Source organism: Dipodomys ordii, unplaced genomic scaffold, assembly GCF_000151885.1.
Source record: "Dipodomys ordii isolate 6190 unplaced genomic scaffold, Dord_2.0 Scaffold110, whole genome shotgun sequence".
Lineage (NCBI taxonomy): Eukaryota > Metazoa > Chordata > Mammalia > Rodentia > Heteromyidae > Dipodomys > Dipodomys ordii.
This window is the reverse complement of record NW_012267326.1, coordinates 2,373,840-2,397,428: the sequence shown is the minus strand read 5'-3', so window position 1 is coordinate 2,397,428 and position 23,589 is coordinate 2,373,840. Positions and strand designations below refer to the sequence as shown.

The 23,589-nt window shown below is 38.2% G+C and overlaps 1 protein-coding gene across 2 annotated transcripts in view; it reads right to left on the bottom strand.

The window, feature by feature from the left end:
- Rbms3 (RNA binding motif, single stranded interacting protein 3) overlaps positions 1–23,589 on the bottom strand; it is a 717,266-nt gene that overhangs the window by 525,913 nt on the left and 167,764 nt on the right. For both annotated transcript variants that reach the window (XM_013028502.1, XM_013028503.1), the window contains exon 2: positions 22,584–22,756. In XM_013028502.1, the coding sequence (XP_012883956.1) occupies positions 22,584–22,756 (173 nt within the window). The remainder of the gene's footprint in view (positions 1–22,583; positions 22,757–23,589) is intronic.

Sequence of the window (23,589 nt, the reverse complement as noted above, 5' to 3'; positions counted from 1 at the left end):
GGACCAGAGACTTGCAAGTATCTAATCCTGTATTCTCCATAATGACACTCATTCAATAGTTGTTAATTTAGTGCTCATGGTGACTTTGTAAAAATAACTGCCCTGAAGCCTGGTACTGGTAGCTCACGTGTGTAATTTTCAGGTAGCTCAGCTTAGGACTCTGAGATCTTCAGGTCAAGGTTAAAAACCAACTTGGGCAGAAAATTCCATGATATTTCCAATTATCCAACAAAAAGCCAGAAATGCAGGCATGGATCAAGTAGTTGAGTTCTAGCCTTAAACAGAAAAAGCTAAGGAACCCAGCCTAGGCCCTGAGTGCAAGCCCCAGTATGAGCACACACACACACAAAAGATCAAAATGTCAATAAAAAGACATTAAAACGTACATGGAGTGAATGCTGCAGGCATTGGCCTTGGCTTCTCATATGAGTGAGTATATTGTGTAAAGGCAAGGTGGGGTATGGAATGAATGAACATTAAAACTCAAACTATCCAACTATGACTTCATGAGCAAAACACCAAATGCTAATGTGTTATCTTGACAACTGAAACACATTACTACCAAAGAAAAAACTCACAACTATCATTGTGAAATTATTTTGGAATGAAATATTGACTAGTTAAATTACCAGTAGATGTCTTTTTCCTGTCACTATGCATGTAAGTTTGCATTTATCTGTGACCTACACAGCCCGGAGGGTTTGTCAGGCATGGTAGGTTACAACAAAAAGATTGCTTAGATAAATGACTAAATAAGTGAATGTCAGTGTACCTGATCAAAAGAAGCAAGCAAAACATATTGAGTAATTGCAGTAGAACTTGAAAGTATATTCTATTCTATTTACTACAGTCATGTTAAATGATAGCCTGCTAATAGTAGCCTAGTTCCAGAAAATGATCACACATTAGGAACAAGAGAAACGTTTCATAGAAAGTGTCGTGTTGGTGCTTGTGTGGCTGTGTGTTGAGGCAGGAATCTCAGCAATTGGAGACAATAGAGTTCTTGTTCCTCTGTGCCAATCTTTTTAAATAGATTCACCATTGTAGTACACTTCAACTTTTCCCAGGAGAAATTACAGGCATCCTTTGAAAGATGCTGAGAATTACCCGATGGCTACGTTCAAATTGTCAGCCTTCATTTTGAGCCCTTCTGAATAGTTCTCTAAGTTCCAGGGAATTGGCTCAGAAGACAAAATGTTGAAAACTGCTTTTACCGTATGTGTTAGAGTACAGTGGGAAAACAATATTGCCAGCCCCTTCTCACTGGCCCCCTAGCAGAAGAGGAGGGGTGAATGCTTTCCAAGCATGCTGTGCTCAACTCCTGCTACCCCAGTTGAAATTCATTAGCAACTGCAGCAAACCTGCAGATGGTGCCAGACTGGGGGGAAGGGGAACACCTAGAGAGAGCATGGGTCTCCCGAAAACCTGTGCTCTCTTCCTTCCAAAGGCAACCCACTGACTGTCAAATTCGCCTCAAGATCCAGAAGTTCTGGCAGAAAAGAGCAGTTACAATGCTTGGGGAGGGCATCACCCATTGCTGATACCATTGATTATGGCTACCTCTGATGAGCTGGTTAACTCTTCGAACACCTCCTCTCATTCATTTCCCCTTGATAACTTTGCTTGTGGGGATCCTCAGTCTTAGCATTTTTCACAAAGAGCAGCATAAAAAAAAATGAATGTCAGCAGGGTCAAAGGTAGATGCCTCCACGCTGTCATTTCTTTGCCCCTGGTGGGACTGGAATGCTAGCAGCTCTTATTAATTCTGCCTTCTTCCAGCCAGCCTCTAGAATAAGCCTGATCTGGCCAGAACCCCCCACACTGGGTCAGTCACAGCTGCCAAGCATTCTCTTAGCTTTAGGTGGCCTAATAAACATCCTACTCCAGCCAGATGCCTCAGCTAGGGACATGGGCAGGACAACCTGCTGGAGACCGCCAAAGTAGAATCCACCACAGGACGGGAAGGGACAGAGCCAGAAAAAGTCTCAAGGCTTCAGCTGCTAACTGGGTTGGAGGATCTGGCACCCAAGCCGTGGCCCTGAGCCTGCTGCTTCAGCTTCGCTGCAATAACCAGCTGCTTGTCTGGCCTTCAGCTGCCAAATAGCAATCTTGGCACCTAGCCATGGGGTTGGCATGATGTCTGAAATGCTGCAGTTCAATGATTTTCGCCAGGTTGTGCCAAATCAGGAATACAGAGGACTTCACTGTCTCGAATCCAGTCCAGTATCTACTTCCTGCGGAAGCCTTAAGTCTGAGTCTTCTTTACCTAAATGGAGTAAAAGCATTCCAGACAAAAATGGCTAAAAAGCACATACTACCTATGAATACTATCTTCGAGATGGGCTCAAAGTAAACCATTTGAGATTAGGTAAACTTGATGTCTTTTAAAACTGTTTCCCTGCTCCACGTGGTGTTCTAGTAAGCTAGAGAAAAGAGCTTTGTGATTCAAAGAGCTTTCAATGTAAACTGAACTATCGTTTAGATGCTCTCTTGTCTAGAGATGTATTACAGCAAGTTTTCATATATTTGCTTGAATATGCATTCAGAATCCATTCAAATGTATATCAACTTAAAACCACTTTTAGGCTATGTAAACTTGGCTCAGAAAAATGTACGAATTCAAACCTTTTTTTAAAAATTGAGCCTACAAATGTAGTGCTTTTTTTGGGGGGGGTGGTGTGTGCTGGTACTATAGCTTGAACTCAGGGACTGGGAGCTGTCTCTTGGCTTTTTCACTTAAAGCTAAACATAACCACTTGATTCTCCACTTCTGGTTTAGTGGCTAATTGGAGATAAGACTTTTACAGATTTTCCTGCTTGGGTTGGCTTTCTCAGATCTCAGCTTCCTGAGTAGGTAGTATTATTGGGATGAGCCACCAGTGTCCAGCTTAATTTTTAGCAGATTTTTAGACCCCTCAGTTAATAACGTAGCTTTACTTCTGTTTATTTCCTGCTTTTGACTCGAAGTTTATTCATCCTTTATGTTAGCAACAATGGCTAATGGGCCTTCCAGATTTCAGAATAATGTAATTATTCATCATGATGACATTTGAAATGAAAAGGCTCCCCTTTTCTAGTGGTTTGAAGAAACCTGGTCATTGGTATGGATTCTGCATGCATTTCCTCATCCTGAATCATAAAGTACAATTAAAGCCATAACAAGGACTGGGAAACAGGAGGCAGCTAATGGGTCACTGGCTTATCTCATCTTATTTTGCTTCAGTTGATCCAGATTGCAAGCAAGTATATCTATATTTTCTTTTAAACTGACCCATATATCTCTCAAGAGCGGTTGTATACAAGAGGTATAATAGAGGGGCAGGAAAGTTCAGATTCAACTAGGAAGAATGTTTTCTAAAAGGATATTAAAAACTGTTCATATCAGAGTAAAAGGCTGTGAGTTTGGAGTCATGATATTTTGTTTGGTTTGGTTTGGTGTTAAACAGTACTGAGGCTTAAACTTAGGGCTTCATGCTTCCTCAGCGGATGCTCTACCCATTGAACTATATGCCTGGTCTTTTTTGTTTTTCAAGTACAGTCTTGTAATTTTTCCCAAACCAACCTTAGACCCCAATAGACAATTGCCTTCTGAGTAGCTGGATTTCCAGGTTTTCCTGACATTTTTGCCCAGGCTGGCCTTCAACAGCCATCCTCTTCTTGCTGCCTCCTAATAGTTGAGATTATACAAATGAACACTATGCCCAGCCCACTGACTATGAATTCTTGCAGAGGAAAATCTGTAAATCTGATCTCATGCCTAAATATACACATAGCTTGGCATCCTGCAAATATAATGAACATATTTAGATTTAAAAAAAAACATCTGCTTGGGCAGACTTTTGCCCAATTTATCATTGTCTGTCCACAGCAACCCTCATACTACGATGATATTATTTTTCTTTTCTCTGCATAAACAAAGGAAGTCAGATTGAGTTAATGTGTGTAAGTAGAGTCACACCATGATTTGTTCACATCCTTCCTATAACAATGTGAATGTGAATGAGTATCATGGAATATTTTTTTTGAGAAACAGTTTTAATTTATTGTCTATGCTAGCTAATAGAAACAGAAAAGTGTTTATTCATTAGCCCATAAGAAAAGAGATCAGCTAGGCCACATCTGATAGCAACCACATTTCTAGCCAGCCCTAATCCAAGAATAAAAGGAAGAAAATGCCAGCATCTTTCCTTCTGTAAGGTTTTATGTTCAATCTGCCTTAACTCCCTGTCACAGTGAAGAGGCCTGATCTACTCAAATTTCTGGAGAAAACAAAACCAAAATCCTCATAAGCAGAAGCCTGAAGCTATAGAAGGTGATACTAAATGTTGTTTGATTTTGGATTTAGAAAGAGACTAAAATGCAAGTAGAGTAGCTCTAGGATTGTTGACTTTTTTTTCTGATGCCCTGAAGTTTATTATCTGTCCATTATGTATTTATGGCTTTTATCTATTTACTAGAAGAGTGCAGAAGATTGAACCCAAAGCCTCACACATGGAGACAGCTGCTCTATTTTATACCCATAACCTTCATTTTCAACCCCCTCAGAAGGGGTTTGCTGGAATTGATGACCTAGAGGGGGAATCTTCTTCAAGGGTTCAAGTACCTTGCCATGGTAGCCATCTTGCTTTGCATCAAGATCTTCATGCACATCCTTCCAACTATTGAAGTCATTAAAAAGAGACTGGACTCAAGTTTTTAGTATAGAGAAGTATATTAACACAAATTCCTTCCCAAGCAGAATTATGGGGAAAAATAGTAAGACTATGATATGTAAGAAGCATTTACAGGACCTCATATAATAGCCTACTATGTTTCTTTTCCTTTTGTGTGTGTGAAGGGGCGGGGAGATGGGAGTGGCCGGGGCTTGAATTTTTACTTGTTGATGGCACTCAACCGCTTAAGGTACACTTGTCCTTCTAGCTTTTTGCTGGTTAATGGGAGATAAAATTCACGTGGATTTTTCTGCCTCAGCTGGCTTCCAATCATGATCCTCAGATCTCAGCTTCTGGAATAGCTAGGATTGCAGGTGTGAGCTACTGGTGCCCAGCACAAACATTTCTTAAGGTTACCAGGCACCTGTCAGCAAACAGGCACTGGGAAAGATGTTGGGAAGACAATGAAGACACTGTTCTTGTACTCAGGGACATTATAGTTCAGAGCTATGGAATGTTTATAAGCAAGGTGTGTGTGTGTGTGTGTGTGTGTTTCTGTGTGTGTGTGTGTCATGAAAACAGAGAGTACTTGTTTTTGAAAACTGATTTCCAAATGTACCCTATATTTTTGATAGTTAATTATATGCTTTCTTTATTTCCCTGTAATCTATTATTTTTCATTTGTCTTTTATTAAAAACCATATTTAAGGCTCTGAACTTTTATTTTTTCACCAGGACAAAGATACTTTATGAACATAGCACTCAAGAATACAGCACAATTGATGTGCTTGTAGTAATTGCTGTGTCTTGGCCTACAGGATGACATCAAACAGCTTTATTCATATCATTGACATAGAAGTTTAGACTTAGATAAAAACACTATCACTGAAATATAGATAAAATTAAGATTGTGCTTAAGGATATATCTAGTAACTGGCTAAAACCAACTAATCCTTGGTATACGTTGCTCATTAGCAGAAAGTAAGAATCTCAGAGAACAGAAATCAAACAGCTTTTTGTTTGAGGGACTGAAGCTGAAAAGGCATTAAACCACTGGGACAACTGAGGAAAGAATTTTGTTAGGCCACCAAGCTCTTTAGTGGCTGAGCTAGAAAGTAATATCAGATCTTTTAATTCCAAGCCACTGTCTCTGGCTGTCTATTCCTTTCTCATATGTTCCCAAGTGCCCTGTGTAGCTACTTAGGGGCTGAAAACTCTGATCACTTCCCTCAAACACTCCAGGAAGATGGTATTCCTGTGGTGGTTTATTTCCTGCTTGGCACTAGCTTGGGGATTGTGGTTCCTCAGTATCTTTAGTTTGCCCAGAAAACTCATAAGTGAGTGAAATAGCATGGAATATACTGCTCCCATATCTGTCAACACACAGAAGTGAAATTGAAATTTCCATAACTGTGGTTTAAAAAAGGAAAAACTGAAACATTTCTGGTGTAAGCTGGAAAACCATGTAAAGATGAAATAACCACAATATCTCAAATTTATACGTGAGTACCAAAAGAGAATGTCCATAATATGATCACATGGCCAGAAGTGACCAACATAACACACCTCTTTTATTACAGTATAACTTTCTTGATCATGGTACTAAGAGGACAGCATTTTTGGTATTAAACTAAATTCTACAAAGTAATGTCAGCTGGACGCTGGTGGCTCATGACTGTAATCTTAGCTACAAAGGAGACAAAGATCTGAGGATTGTGCTTCAAAGATAGCTCTGTGAGAAATCTCAGTAAGACACTATCTTCAATTAGCCAGCAAAAAGCTGGAAGTGGAGTTGTGGCTCAAGTCGTACAGCAAGCACCAGGCTTGAGCAAAAGATCTAAGGGAGAGGGGGCTGGGAAGGTGGCTCAGTGGTAGAGCACTTGCCTTGCATGCTCAAGGCCCACATAAGCAAAAAGAAAAAAGCCGGAAGTGGCGCTGTGGCTCAAGTGGTAGAGCACTAGCTTTGAGCTGAAGAGCTGAGGGACAGTGCCCAGGCCCAGAGTTCAGGCCCCATGACCAGACCCCCCCAAAAAAAAAGATCTAAGGGAGAGAGCAAGGCTCTGAGTTGAATACTCAGTACTGGTGAGCATGCATGTGCAGGTACACGTGCATACACACACACACACACACACACACACACACACACAAGTAATGTCTTGATAATAGTAAATTTATGCTATTCAACTATAGACTCATAAATTTATTTTAGTTTATTGTTTAACAAAATTAAATGTTGATAATACCTTATTGACCTTCTACGTCTTTTTAAATTTTTTTTTAATGTTTTTATTGACAAGATGACTTACAGAAGTTCAAAAGTCTTAGAATCATTACGCTACTGTATTCAAACGTGGTTGTTTATGCAGATAGTGAGTGGCAGAAAAACTAAAGTTATGTAAAGGGATAAATATCACAATTTCAATCAGAAAGTAATAAATTTTATTTGAAAGATAATTTTGAATTTGTAAAGATTTTACTATAATTTGGCTGTTTTCTCATGTTCTGTGAAAGAATGAATAAGGGATATCAACATAAAACATTTCAATACAATATTTTTATTTTTAATTCTTAAAATTGTTATTATATGAGATGTACAGAGAGGCTACTGTATCATACATCAGATAATGAATACATTTCTTTGTAAACAATGTCACTTCTTCAGTCACTCTCTCCCATTTTTTCCCTCCTATTTCTGCCCATGAGTTGTATAGTTCATTTTCAACATAATGTCTGCTGAGTATCACTGCTGTATTTGTTCACTCTTTATCCTACCATTTCTGTGTCCACCTTTTCCACCCCCCCTCAAGACAGATGAACAAATAAAGACAAGAAGAAAAAGAAAATAAACTCTTGTTTCCATTTCCTGATTGATGAAGATTTTTGCAACAGGAGATTTAGTCAAGGCCTAAACTACTGGGTCCCACAGGTCAAATTTGTCCACATACCAAATAAAGAGACAAGTAATGGTGAAGAGTAGAGAAAAGAAGTTCATTACAGCAACTGGAAGAGGTGAGCTGGCATCTTCCACCCGTATCTCCACTGTATAGATAATTGCTTTAGGTATAAATTAGATAAAGTATTCGGGTTAGGGGGAAAGATTTACATAATTATTCAACAGTCTCAGAAATTTTTGTTCCTATGGTCTTAATCATAGTGGCAATTACAGGTTATTCTAAAATGCATTGTCTGGGAATTGGTAAGGTGAGGACTTCTTACAATAAGAGGCATTGCACCTTGATGGTGGTCTTTCTATGACTTTTGTAACAAAATGGCTATCAACCAGCACGGTCTTTCTTAGACTCTAAGATGGCTGTAAGGTGAATCGCTCACACCAAACATAGACACAGAACAGAGAAAGAGGTATCAAACTATTCTCCTGACATTCAATGTTATTTCTTAAGTAATTGTTATGCAAGGTATTATACCATCTACAAGTTACAAGTATCTTGTTTGGGCAGAATATTGGAAGTAACTAACAAATTATCAAGACATGCCCAAGGTATACATTCCTTATTGCTGACCACTCTTAGGAATGAGGTTTGCATCGTAGTTCTCTTTCATTAGAAAATAATATAGAAAGGATTTCCATTTACTCCCTACCTCCACAAGGATTGAGGTCCTGGGTTATAGGACTTGACTCAACAACTTAAATCTTTATTCCAGTACCAAGATACAGATAGTTTAAAGTAGCAGCGAATGTCTGGGTTTGAATTCTTACCCAGATACCTTTAAGAAATGTCAATAGCTCTTACAACCAGAAAATTACCTCTCAATGCTTCAGTTCTCTTAGTTTCAAGAGAGAATAATGGAACATAATATAGAATGAAGAGTCTTGATAGTTAAGTGGCACAGTACTTGGAAAGAATCCTGGTTTACCTCAGGTACAGGTTTCCCAGGAACCAAATGTTCCCAGGATATGAGACTTCTTGCAAACTTCCAGAAAACCAGAAGAGCTGATTATTGTACCTTCAAAGGGCAAAGCATTTGCTGAAATGCCAACTCCTTTTCCTTGGAACACAAACATGAAACAAATGCAATAATTCACTCATCTATAGCACAAAATAAGTGGTAGCTTAATAAGTCCTATGGTTTTGCTTTAGAATTACAAAGAAGAATCACCTAGAAAGGCAGAGAATCAAGAACTCAATATTTTGTTCAGAGATTCTCAGAAAATCACTTTCTGCTCACACCCTATTCTTCCTGGAAATTAGTCTCCTGTTCCTGATAGGAACTATTTACTCATTGTCAGTGTTGGACTATTTTTCTTTTACTGTCAGAGGTTTCTAACAACTTTATTTCTAATCTCTTTTGAGCTGTTTTGTGGTCATGAATGTGTGCTACAGACATGTAAGACTCAAGGAAACACACAAGTGGTCATAGCACATGGCCAATTCACGCATGTGATTGCACCATTGGTCTGTGCTCAGACATGCCAATCTCCCAAAGTCCTGTCTCTGCTTTGCCCTGTGATGGTTAAACAGGAGTCTTGGAAATAGATCAGCCCTTATCTTCAACTTGGTTGCTTTCCCAAGATTCCCATGCAAGAATCAGCAAGACTCACTTTTGTAGCAAGTAAAATAACATGAAGCTCATGTTATATAAATTTGCAGTTCTTGAAATCCAAAGTTGGAATTCTGAATCATGAACATAATTGTGTTTATATGCACAGGGTCTGAAATGAAACAATCTCAAAACCCCATACTTGGAAGGACTAAAGATTGTACGTTATGATTTAGAGATTCAATAGAGAGCCAACAATCATTTGAATAAGAAAGCCATTCTGAATATTCAAATTAATAGCAAATTCACTTCAGCTTCTCTGCTGAAAATTCTTCTGGGTCTTATTTAAGTGTGATCCTTGTATTGATTCATTTAATTATCTTAACATCTCAGTAAAGGGAGTTGATCATTACCATGTGGACCTATAGCAAGAGATACAGAAGAACAGAGAGATTATGTGACACCCAAGGATACACAGGTAGGCATTGGCTAGTAATCCTAGATACTCGGGAAGCTGAGATCTGAGGTTTGCTATTAGAAGCCTGCTTAGGCAAAGAAGTCGGTGAGGCTTTAGCCTTCAAATAACCAGCAAAAAGCTGAAAGTGATATGTGTGGCTCAAGTTGTAGGACATCAGCCTTGAGAAAAAAAAGCTAAGGGATAGCACCCAGACCCAGAGTTTAAGCCCTACTACCAGAATAAACAAAAGAAAGAAAGAAAAAAGGACACACAATTAATGAATGAATGATACCCTTGAGGGCTGCATCTACTATGTTGGCATTGATGTGAGCCTTATAATGACGTCCATGTTATAGGGTTAGCTGTTAGAAGAAGTCAACATAGCCATACCTGGATTGGTATTCTTGATATTATTAGGTCTCTATCCCTGATTCTACATTAGTTACTTTAATAAGAAGTGTCTAGCAAACACAAAAGATAACTAAAACGAAACAAAATTGCATTGAGGGAATATACCTTAGTGGTATAGCACCTAGCTAGCATTCACAGAGTTCTAGGTTCAGTAACTAGCACTGCAAAAACAGAAACAAAAACAAAAAAGCAAAAAACAAATAAAATCTGGTGGTGGTGTAAAGCTGGCAGAACACTTGCCTAGCAAATGGGAGGCTCTGAGTTCAGTACAACACAACCAAAACAAAAACAAAAACAATTTTAAGTTAAAATCCACCTATGGCCTCAGGATTAAAACGTAAGTACAAAATATAATGGCTATGCTAGGACTGGTGATATGTTCAAACACAATGTCATAAAGATCTAAATTGCCTGCTCTCTTTTTAGTTAAATTTTAAATTTCTTTTTAAAATTTTTTCTAGGGTAGGCACTGGGTTTGAACTCAAGACCTATCTTTACTACACAAGCATTCTATCATCTGAGCCATACCCACGGATCTTTTTTGCTTTTTTTTTTTTTTTTTAAATACAGTTTCACTTTTTGCCTGGGCTAACTGGAACTATAGTGCTATCATTTACACTTCCCTGTAGCTGGAATGATACACAACACCATGCCTCTACTGATAAAGTTAGAAACTCAATAATCTTTTGCTGCGCTGGCATTGTACTGCTATCTCCCTAATCTCTACCTTCTGTGTAGCTGGGATTATAGGCATGAGTTAATATGCCTGGCTTCCATTTTGCTTTCTATAGTACCTTACTATGACTTACTTATCCACTCCAATTATAAGTGTTTTAAAACTTGTTTTGTGCTATATTTTAACTTTAACCTTTTAAATGTAGCCTCTAATTTATATGTTTATCCTGACATTTTAAGTGTTAATCAGACAAAAAAAATAGCAACCATGCAATAAACCTAACAGCAGTGGTGCTATAAGATACTGTCACATAACAGAAGAATCTGTGGCCAGAATATGTAATTTCAGTCACAGAGGGAAAAGTAAGATAGAATAACATAAAATGTACTATATAGGAACAATATGCTTTGTTTGATTCCAGAACCATTAACATCACAGGTGAGCTTCACTAAAAATAATGAGCTATAATGAGTTATAAATTATTTTTTATTACATAGGTAGATAGCATTAACTAGCATTTATTAAATGATAATATGCACCAAGTTCTATTGGGTACATAAGGTCTAAATGACTTGGTCAAGTTCCACAGCTAATAGCTCATTGGAGTCTACAAATGACTGATTACAGGCTGCCCTCATGGTGCTGTGCTGCTTCTTAGCTTTCTTAGGGAGGTGGCTTTAAACTGTGACCTACCTAGCATATGATTTTATCTTTGACAATCTCTTGGGATGATGGAAATATTTTCTGTTCTGAATCTTATGGTCTCATTTATGTATTTGTTCGTCAAAATCGATCAAACCTGGGCTGGGAAGGTGGCTCAGTGGTAGAGTGATTGCCTTGCATGCATGAGGCCTTGGGTTCGATTCCTCAGTACCACATAATCAGAAAAAAGCCAGAAGTGGTGCTGTGGCTCATGATAGAGCACTAGCTTTGAGCTGAAAACCTGAGGGATAGTCCCAGGCCCAGAGTTCAGGCCCATAACTGAAAAAAAAAATCTATCAAACCTCATATTTAAAATGAGTACCTTTGGTCAGATGCTGTTGGCTCACACCTGTAATCCTAGCTACGCAGAAAGTGAAGATCTGAAGATTATGGTTTGAAGCCAGACCAAGAAGCAGAGTCAACAAGAGTCTTTTCTCTAATTAACCAGCATAAAAAAGCTTGAAGTGGAGGTGTGGTTCAAGTGGTAGAGCACTAGCCATGAACAACAAAAACAAATGAGACCAAGAGGCTCTGAGTTCAAGCCTCAGTACCAGTACCAGTAATAGTAGGTAAGTAGACAGCAGACAGACAGATAATAAAAATGAGTGACTTTAATTTTATTCTTCAATAACATGATTTTAGAAACAAAACAAATTTACTAAGTAAGATTCTAGGGGCCATATGTATTGTGTAAGATTATGTCCTGTAGTTTGCTCAAGAGCTAGTATACAGTAGAAGATATTGTGAACATAGGCTACTATATGTATATATACTATATATATATATATATATATGAGAAATTTTAAAACATTTTTCAATTTTCTTTTGGAAGAATAATTTGTACCTACAATTTATTGTCAGTCATAGGATTCAACAATATATCTAGATTATACTACTGTAAAAGTTCAGACAAAAGTTTGTCATTTTTCATATTACAAATACACAAATAAGCTTTGCTTGTTTTTCTGTCAACATCCTTTCATTGGTTGAAGCTGAGCAATGTAGGCTCACACCTGTAAGCCTAGCTACTCAAGTGTCTGAGATCTGAGGAACAAAGTTCAAAGCCAGCACAGGAAGAAAAATCCTTGAGACTCTTATCTAATTAACTAGCTTAAAAGAAAAAGACATTGGTGATAAAGAAAACAATCTATAAGAAAAGTGGGAGAAAGAAATGAGCTTAAAATGACTTCACACTAGTTGTAGAATTAAAGTTAGTGCACACTAAGATCTGCTTAGTAGCTGAGTCCTCACAGCTCAGGCAAGAATAAATGGTTATCTCTCCTCCCAGCAGCCACAGTGAGTGATCAGGATAGAGGCATCCATCCTTATTAGTTCCTTTAATGCATGTGGTTTCAGATAGCCTAGACTTCCTCTAAACTCTCACTGAGACCTACCCAATACAGGGCTGGACAGCTCAATCTTTGAAACACTTGCCTAGCATAGATGAGGCCCTAGAATAAAAGAACTATAAAAAAATCATTTTTAGCCTTGTCTCCAGTGGTGCTATGGTAACTGTAGTATCTGAAATAAAAATGGTACTTCTGATATCTCCTACAATTCACTCAAAGGTTACCCTGCAACAAGTTTTAGAACTTGGGCTTTATTCTACCTTTAAATATTCATCACTCACCACTTAAATGCCTGAATGCTAGGAACTGAGGAGGACACACAATGAATGAGCTAAATCTACTGTCCTTGAGTTTTCAAATCAGGAAGAAGTAGAAATTGATAGGGGGTGGAGGTGAGAAGACAGAAAAAGAGCCACAGAGCCACAGAGCAAGACAGAGACGAGCCAGAGATATCAGTTGATGAGAGATAACAGAGAGAAGAAGCCAACAGAAGGGGGAAATTCAGCACAAAGAGGAGGCAAGCATTTCTCTCTGTTTGTAATTTTATTTTCTTGTAAAGATGCTGCACAGAGAGGTTACAGTTCCATCAATAAGGTAATGAGTACATTTCTTGTCAGGCATTGTTACCGTCAGGCATTGTTACCCCTACCTTTGTTTTTCTCCCACTATCCCTTCCCTCCCCTACCTCCCCCATCCTCCCCCCACCCCCGCAAAGCTGTAAGAGTCATTTCTAACATAGTGTCTTGTGAGTCTCATTATTGTAAGGGGTCATCCTGTGTCCTTGTTTCAGCATTTTGTTATTCCCCTTCCCCTCCCCAAATTAGACAAATGTACATACAAGATGTAAGGTACCAAAATCAAAGACAGTGGTGAGAGGGATAGACCATAGGAGAAAGAACATAGAAAAGAAACAAAGAAAAAAATCATCATATAGCACATTAAAATCAACAAGAACATAAAAAACCTCTTGTGCCCGTATCTTGGGGTTCATTTCCCTTAGCATCATCTTAGCAGAAAGAATGCTGGAGGAATATCAATACCAAACTTCAAACTCTACTACAAAGCCATAGTAATCAAAACAGCTTGGCACTGGCACAAGAACAGACTCGAGGACCAATAGAATAGAACTGAAGACCCAGAAATGAACCTGCAGACTGATGGCCACCTAGTCTTCTATAAGGGAGCCAAAAGAAAAAAATAGAATGCAAGAAAGACAGCCTCTTCAGTAAATGGTGCTGGCAAAATTAGATAAACCTCTGAAGAAATTTAAAGTTAGATCCTTATATATCACCCTGCAAACAGAATCAACTCCAAATGGATCAAACCTCGAAGTAAAAGCAGACACTCTGAAAACATTTCCCTCTTGAAAAGACTGTCAGGCAGAGTTTCAGGAAAGGTCCACTCCAAATAGCTTTCAGTTGCCCAGGCCAAATGTAACTTGTCTGTTGATGTCTTCTTGACTTCTCAATGTTTTTTTTTGTTTTTTTTTTTAAGGAAAACACATGTACATAATCACCTGCCTTCTTGAGATTCTTCCTTGTTCCAGATTCTGCTGCGTAGCTTTCTCCTATGTGTTACTCAACACTACTGACGATTCAATCACAAACTCTTTTGGCTTCTTATCAGAGAATTTCAGAGGCTGAGCTGTGTAGGTATTCTCTATTTTTGCTATCTAATATACTCCCTAAGAGTAGATCAAGTTGAAGAGGCTCTTACACTAAGCCTTTTATTTATTTTTTCAAAATGTATTTTATTGTTATTGTAGAAGTGATATATTGAGGGGTTACAGTTACATAAGTCAGATAAGGTATACATTTCTTTTTGAACCATGTCACCCCTTCCCTCATTCTCTCCCAGTTGTTCCCCTCCCATCCCCACCCACAAGTTGAGGATAAAATAGATTGACATGGTCAAATGACAGAGATAATGTGAAGTAAGGCAAAATAAGCCAAATATGTTTGTCAATTTGATAATTTTTAGCAAAATGAAAAACGGGATCTACCTGAGCTTGCCAGATTCCTGCCAATACTGGGTTTGAACTCAAAACTGCTCTTCCTCAGTTTGTTTGGCTGATGCTCTACCACTGGTTATTTCAGAGTTGGAGCCTTTTCTGCTTAGACTGGCTTTGAACCATAATTCACGAGCCTTAGGCTCCAAGCTAGACCTATTTGACCCTCAAGTCCCTCAATTTTTCTGGCACTCAGCATGAGACATGCTCAGAATTCCATTTATCCTCAAATTACAGACCTCTGACTTTTAAAAAATACTGTCATCAACATAGTAAACACTATTAGCTCCTGCTCCCACTGGTTTTATTTTTATTTTTCTCTTCTTTGTCTCTAAAATAGCTGGGAAATAACAATCATTCATGAGAAAATTAAGAAAATTTAGTTTCCAAAAGATTAGGAGATAAATAAGCATTCAGCAGGATATAGTAATGAAAATAATAATAATAATATAAAATAAGAAGAAGAAGAAGAAGAGGAGGAGGAGGAGGAGGAAGAGGAAGAAGAGGAGAAGGAAGAGGAAGAGGAGAAGGAAGAGGAAGAGGAGAAGGAAGAGGAAGAGGAGGAGGAGGAGGAAGGAAGAGGAAAGAGGAGGAGGAGGATGAAGAGGGCAATGATGGGAATAATAGTTCCCTAAGATGCTTCCAAAACTGCTAGAAGATGCAAGAACTTTGGTCAACAGACTATGGGCAGCATGGAAAATGCAAGTCTGCATAGAAACTTAATCACATGAATCAAAATAGGAAGAGTACTTGCTGATTTGTCAAGTAAATAAAGTAGAATGTTGAAGAAATATTTGATGTATTAAAGTTCTAGGCAGTAGTGTGCAAGGCTCCTTGCCCTTCCTTGCAAACACGCAGAGCCTGGGGCTCATTCCTAGGCTCGATTATCAATATTTCTCATTAAGAAATTAACTTTTAGGATTAGGAAAATGCATGCATCCTAAAATTGTCAATAAAACATATTAAGTTTTCTAATTAATTGAAGTCTTCTAGTTAAGTGATGCATCCTATGAGATAGCTAGATCTTATAAAATCCAGCATACGATTGCTGAAACAGAGGGTTAAATTTTGTTTTCTAGTTAATGTAAGCATCATTGGGGCTCTCAGACTTTGCAATCTACAAGAATAAATGGAGTTGGCCTAGTGTTTGGCTGATGCCACACCAGCCAAGTCAGGATCCTAAAAGGATATCCAGATTTCCTACTTCTCAGATATCCCAAGGGATTGGATTTGAGAGCCCATGCATTAAGATGTGCTGGTTTGTATTTCACGAAGGGCTACAGAGTAGGAGCCAGAGTCTGGACCATGGTGGCACCACAAACGTGCGCAAACGTTTCCTAGCTTCTTTGAGTCTTCTTTTACTCCACTATTACTCAGGAATTATAATGGTCACATTATGGGGTCGTTTTGAAAGTTAAGTGATATTATATAAAAACTTGGCAGACTACTTGCTGTAGAATACTCACATAATGTTGTTATAGAATAGGTAACGATAATGCCTTAGTAATACTGGTTATTATTAAATACCAATCCAATACTATGTCCAGTTTGTTATAACTGGCAGATGTAATTGTGCCTAAATCGAAATTGATGTAAGCAAGTGTTAGCTCTGGGCTGACTCGGGAGTTCAAATTTGGTTTGGGCCTTTATGCACAAATGCAAAGTTTATAGAACTGGACTTTTCTTTCTGCTCATATTTCTCCCACACAGATTTATGACATCTCAAAAAAGCAGCAACATCAGTAGAGTCAGACTTGCAGACAAAAGCTAATAAAATTTTCTTAGGCCTTAATAAGGGGGAACTTTTAAATCTTCAATGACACAGTGAAAAAGAACTAGAGAAATTTCTAGACACATTTTTCTTATTTCCTTGGTTACCCTGGAGTACGTGATGACTTTGTTTTCCTTTAGCTACATCGGAACAGTTTGACAGATTACTCTGACAAGGTTACTTTTAAATTGATAAAAGGTTTGATTGTGTCGGTGCATTTGTCAAAACTGTCTGACACAGTATGTAATGGCCTCAGCACTTGAGCCTGGATGGCACTCGAGTCGGCTTTTACTACTCAGTGTTCAGCATGTACCATAATGAGCCCTCCAGCGAGGCCAGAAAAAGTCCGCAAGATAGGCTTGGCCCCGCCCTTTAGCTCCTAAGCACCTGCTAACATTGTTCCTCTGGCTTTTCATGGTGGGTGTTCCTCCTCTCTTGTTAAATATTAAAAAGACATTCAAAGTCTTCTTCTAAAGGGGACAGTGCTAGGATGTCGTATCTTGAGCAGAGAGAATATTTACAGGGAAACACAAGGACGGGCCAGGTAATGTTCCTGACCAGCTAGGAATGATTGGAAGTGTGTACACCTAAGGCATGTGCCCTTTAGGTTCATCATTGGTATGGCTGCAGTGTGCTCACTTTACAACAGAAAAACTTCTTTAATTAAGGCCAGAAGCATTCTTCCCTGGGTGGAAAGAATGAGGGTGGATAATCGGTGGGAGTTTCTGAGAGCACTGTATTAAAATGTACAAACCACAAGAATAGTTAGATGAAAGATACAGTAGAAAGATACAGTAGATGTGGAAAATATAAACACATTAATGATTTTTTTATGTTTTAGATTCTGTCACTATGGCTTATGCTTGGCTTATTTTTAATTAATTCATTCATTAATTTCTTATTTATTTTATGTTTTGTGCCAGTACTGGGGCTTGAACACAAGGCCCCACACTCTCATTTGGCTCTCAAGTTGGTACTTTTCCACTGGAGGCATTCACTTCTGGACTTTCATTGGTTAATTGGACATAAAAGTCTCTTGGGGTAGGTTTGAACTACAATCTCAGATCTCAGGCTTCTAAATAGCTAGGATTATAGATATTAGCCTACTGATACTGGGCTTAATTTTATTTTTAAGAGTAATTTACATTTTAAGGACACATTTGCAATCATGTAAAAAGTATTACCAATTATAATTTAAAACGTGAAAATCATCATATGACATAAGCTTAATTGACCCCCCCACAAAGGTGAAAACCCATTTCCTTCTGTTAAAAAGGAATCTATTGCTTCCCACTCTCATCTGCTCCACTTAGTGATAAGCAGAAAGGAATTGTGATCAATGTGTGTACCATGAATTCCAGCTGATAGTCCATCCCCTGGACATATCTTTCAATCAACTAGAGCTTTAATCTTTATTGGCCTTGAGTACTTTCAATATTCTAGTCACTAAATGATTGGCAGTATACTGTAGTCCTTTTCATGACTGAGTAAGGAGAAGGGATTAACTAAAATTCAACCAATTTGGGTTCTATTTTTTCCACTGTGCTTTTTTTTCTTTTCTTCCTGTCTTTTTGTTGTTGTTGTTAGTCCTGGATCTTGAACTCTGGGTCTGGAGGGTCTGAGCACATTCCCTAAGTTCCACTTCTATCAATTTTGGTGCATAATTGGAGATGAGAGTCTCACTAACTTTCCTGCCCTGACTGGCTTCAAACCTTGATCCTCAGACCTCAGCCTCCTGAGTAGCTAGAATTATAGGTGGGAGCCACTAACACCCAACTACTTTGCTGTGCTTTAACGGTATTCAAATAACTATTTCTCAAGTCTTCATTTTCTAATTAAAAAACACATGCATAGGACAAGAATGCATCCTTTTCCACATCACCACAACTGCTAGTTCATGAATGGTCTTCTCTAAATACTAATTGCTCATCTAACAACTACACCTCCTCTGAATGTTCCTGGATTTCAAGTGGTCTCATCTTTTAATTCTGTATCTAGAGTTACCTTCCTGAAGCCAAAATAGAACGGTGCTCTCCTTCTGCTTTCTGCTTATGGCAATGTAATGGTTTCTTAAGATAAAACAAAGCTTCTAACATAATGTACAAAACAGTCATTTTTCCTTATTCACATTTCTAGCCCATTTTTCCCTGTAACTCGCTCGCCCTGCTACAGCCACATTGACCTTTTCCAGCTCATTATCCTAACTATGCTCCCTCCAGCCACTGGTTCTGTACATGAATTTCCCTCAACCTGGAATACTCTTCTCTTCCTTCCTCACTTAAACCTATTCATCCTCTGATCTCAGCTTAAGTGACATTTCCCTAGATGATTAGTCTAATGCTATGTTTGAAACTATCTCACTGTCATTCTTTCTTATTTTGTACTTACATTTTCAATTTTATTACAAATCACATGATTAATCAGCATTTATGTTCCTCATCAGACTAGACATTACCTTTAAAGCAAAGGCTTTGTCTAAATTATCTCACCATCAGATCTTCAGCATAGGCAGACCACAGTTGCTCTGTAAATATTTCTTGGTTGAAGACTTAATAGGTTCCTTAAAGTTCCTCACGATAGATATTATAAAGTATCTAAGTGTATACATCATGTATTTATACAATACCAGACACATAATGCACAATGTATTTTCCTTAGCATGAAATTATTCTTCCTACTAATTATTCTTCAGTCTGGTCTTCCTTGATTTCGTTTGCAGTCTGAACATCTGCGTTTAGATAACAAAGCTAAATACAGTTTTTCTTTTTCTGCCATAGGACCTTGTGCTCTCGGCTTGCTTGCTCATGGCAGGAGCTTTACCACTCAAACCCCAACTCCACCATAGCATTTTGCCAGTTACTTGTTGATGGGATCTCTTAGAATTTTCTGCCCAGGCTGTCTTCAAAAGGAGATCCTTTAAATGTCAGTTTCCTGAGTGAGTAGCTGGGATAACAGGCATGAGGCACCTACACCAGACTAGAATTTCTTAATAAAGATTTTCTTTCACATTATTCACTGACTAACTATGCAGTTTCTACTCATTTTCTTTCTGTTTATTAGCATTAATATGGATATTGTATACTAATGTTAGAAAATTCAACCTACCCATGCATTTTTGTGTATCTCTGATTTCTTTCATTTTATTAGCATGAATATTAGCATAGGAAATATTATGTTTCCTACAATTAAAGCATTAACCCTCAACGTACTTACAAATGCACAAACATTAACATGAATAATTATCCAGATGACAAATTCATCTGCAGCTACCAATATCTGTCTTATAATTATTTTGAAATGTGGAATAAGTCTTGGGAATGCAAATGGTTTTAATCTTTATAAGATCATGAATACAAAAAGAAATCACCATTATCTGAGACCACCATTATCTGAGAGGGGAAGAAATTGCCAAATGGCCTACAGAGATCTCTTACCCAAAGAACTTCTAGCCATACGTCACCCTCTAGTACAAGCTATAACCTGGCTATAGCCTTAAGCAGAAGATTGGAGAAAGATCAAAACAGTGTTTTGGAACAGATACTAACAGTAAAAAATGAAGTTCCAATCACGTGTCAGAATTTTAAAGTTAAATCAACACAAGATTATCAAATTCCAATCCATTTTTTATATATGAGAGAAAACAAAGTTAAGGGGAGAGGAGTCATTTGTCTAAGGCCACAGACCAACTGGCACAACCAGAACTGAAAGCCAGGTGTCTTAGTACTTCCTTATTTTTCTGTCCATGCTTTTATGAGCATCAATTCGTTGTACCGGGGCAGAGGGGGTGATTTTGTTTTGACATGTCCATATATGCATACATTGGACCTTGATTTGACTCACCACTCTTTCCTTCTGAAATCAATCTCCATAAGCTTCATTGATAGATTTTTCATACATGGATGTGAAGTACTGTAATAATATTCACCCATAGTGCCCTTCCCATTCACTCACCCCTTCTCACTAGCTACCAATTCCCCAGAAAACATCTGATTAACATTCTTGTCATCCTTTTAAATGTGGGTTCATGGTACATAGGCGATTCACCACAGTATTTCACACATGCATATTCAGTATTTAGTCAGAATGACTGTCTTGCTTATTCGTGCTTTCCTCATTCCCTTTATCTCCTATTACTCAACTCCTTTGGGGGAGTTTTGCTATCTATATTTACAGATATGATGCATTTCATTCTTATTTTAGTTGCACAATTGCATCAGAGTTCGAAGCTTCTCTAGAAAAAGTCAGCTAAGCAATAAACACGAGGCCTTGATTATTTTTGAGTAACTCGAGAGCCCATAAATGATTTTTACAATAATGGTAACATGGGTCAGATTGTTTTTAGCTAGCAAAGAATAATGTGAACAGATAACTGTGTTTCTGTTCCCTTACCATTATTTCAATTTTTCAATTGCACATAAGAATCATTAGCAAAACCTCTATACTAAATAACAGGGTTTGGGTCACCACAGAGTTTTCTTGCCAACCAGCCTTTTAGGTAATATTTCAATTTATAAAATTCTGGCAATTTTCACAGAAGTAGATGTTGACTGATTTATGGTATGATGCTATACCAGTAGTATGTTCATAAAACAGTTCTCCAGTAAAAGAGTTTTTAAAAAGCCCTGATTGATAGGATTTGTTCTCCTGTCCTAAATACTCCAACTCTTTCCAACTTGATCCACCAAATCTTTAACAAATCATTCACAAAATTCTGAGATATTTAGCTGTTGGTTCCATCAGAACTGCTTCAACTCACCATGACTGCCTATTTTTTTCCATCATCATGTGTTGAGATAGTTCACCTGGAAATTTATTATAAAGTCTCCTGTCTTTCTTATGTTCAAAGACCTTAATTTCCAAAATAGTTCATCCTTTTCTAACAACAAGTTGAATCATTTATCTTCTGATTCTTAACCTCAATATCTTGTTAGCAAAACTTAACATACATTCACATGCTTTTTTAATATGCCTTTTAACATTTATTTCAAAAGAGCAACTTTTTCCCCCTAAATTAATACTTGTTTGGAGGGTCCTGCTTTAATTGTGCATTAATCAAGGCCGTCAGTAGCAACAGGATTTCTTGACCCAAATACATCTTCAGCATTGTCAACTGGTTGAGTTATATGTTTGTGCCTCTGTCCATCTGCTAATTAGGTGTTTTGCTATGAACTCCTATTGTTACAACCCAGAATAGAAACAAGTAAATATCATCAATTGTGTTTTCCTCTTCTCATATGCTGGAGGTTAGACATTTTACAAAAATAAATACTGTGTCATCCTTCTTGTAACAAAAGAGAAGGACCACTGAGTAATTGTTTCCCCAAATTAAAAAATACTCACTTAAGGGACAAATGACAAATATCTCTACTGATAGTATTTTGAAAGAAAAAAATCAGAACAATCTAAAAAAAGACAAGTCTATGATTAATTCATTGTTCCATATTAATTTTATTTAGAGGATATGTGCAAATATTTTAATGTATTTGCACAGCCAATAACATAAGTGCCAGTAGAAAACAACAGATGGGTAAAACATTTTGAAAGAGAAATTAATTATTTCCACATTTCCTAGGATATATAAAACTCCTGTTCTTGATCTTGGTGGGAGACAGCTTACTAGACTTGGATGTTTCAAGGTAGCTGGAAGAATGAATTTATAATTCTATTACATGGTCTTGGTTGAATCTACACTCAACAAAAACTAACCAGAAAAGCTCTGAACACAGAAACCATTATCCTGCCGTCAACTTTCATTAATTTAACTCAAGTATAGTAAAGTCACCCTTGTCCTCATCAACCACATGGTTGAGATTCCCAACATATGTGAATTCACCAGCAATCTACACCTGTCTGCTCAAAACCTTCACTTTCAGAGCAATGCAACAAACCCCACTCCCTGTAGTCAGCGGGAGTTACAGATCAAATCCATTCCCTCTTGTATGGCATAGGCCTCCTCTCCTGAGACTCCAGGACTGGGCCCCCTGCTGTGGTCCCCAGTGCTGCCCACACTGACAGTATGCAAATGAGAAATGACATAGAGCACCTGGAGACACTTACGGTTGGCACAGTTTGATGAGGTCCTGGTCAGTGGTCCCTGGTGGAAGGCCTCGAATGTACAGGTTTGTTTTACTCAACTGTTCCCCACTGCTGTTGCTGCTGCTGTTGTTGCTGCTGCTGTTTGTGCTGGGGCTGGGAGGAGCCATGGGGTGGGGAGCTGGTGCATAGGACTGCTGCAAACAGAAAGAGCTGTTACTGGAAACACACACACACACACACACACACACACACACACACACACACACACACACACACGCACGCACACCTGTTCCCAGGCCAGCAATGTAACTTGAAAGCAAGCAAGCAAGCTTCTCTCTTCACCCATCCACAATCACAACCACACACACACACACACACACACACACATCCCTACACCAATGCTAAATGATGCCTCTAACAGCATCACTGCTTTCCCATTTTGACTCTATTTTTGGACACCAACAAAAGTCAGCCATGAATGGGACAAAAGAAGTTATCAAGTGCTCCTGGTCAAATCATACTGGTTTTGAATGTGTCCTGGACCACATTCACTATCCTAACCCCTATGCAAGAATATACCATCTTCCTTCCTAATAAAATAAAATCGTTTAGTCATGGTAACGTACAACTCTCCCAAGCTTACCTTGTAACAGCTCTAGCTTTTTGAGAGGTGGGGTGGGATTGGGACAGATGGGAGTAGGAAAATGATGGAAGGAGTGACACTGATAAAGATGCATTGTCGTCATACATTGACATGTTGAATTGAAACCACTTTGTATGACTAAAGATAATGAACATAAAGAAATGAATGAATGGAAAGAAAGAGGGGGGGAGGTGAGAGAGAACCTTTCCAACTCTAATTTCCAGATTTCTACTATTCAGCTCAATTTCTGACATAAATCATTCCTTCAATGCTGGTAGCTCATGCCATAATCTTGGCTACTTGGGAGAATCTGAGAAGCTCAGTTTGAAGCCAGCCCAGTCAGACAAATCTGATAGACTCTCTAACTATCCAACAAAATGTCAA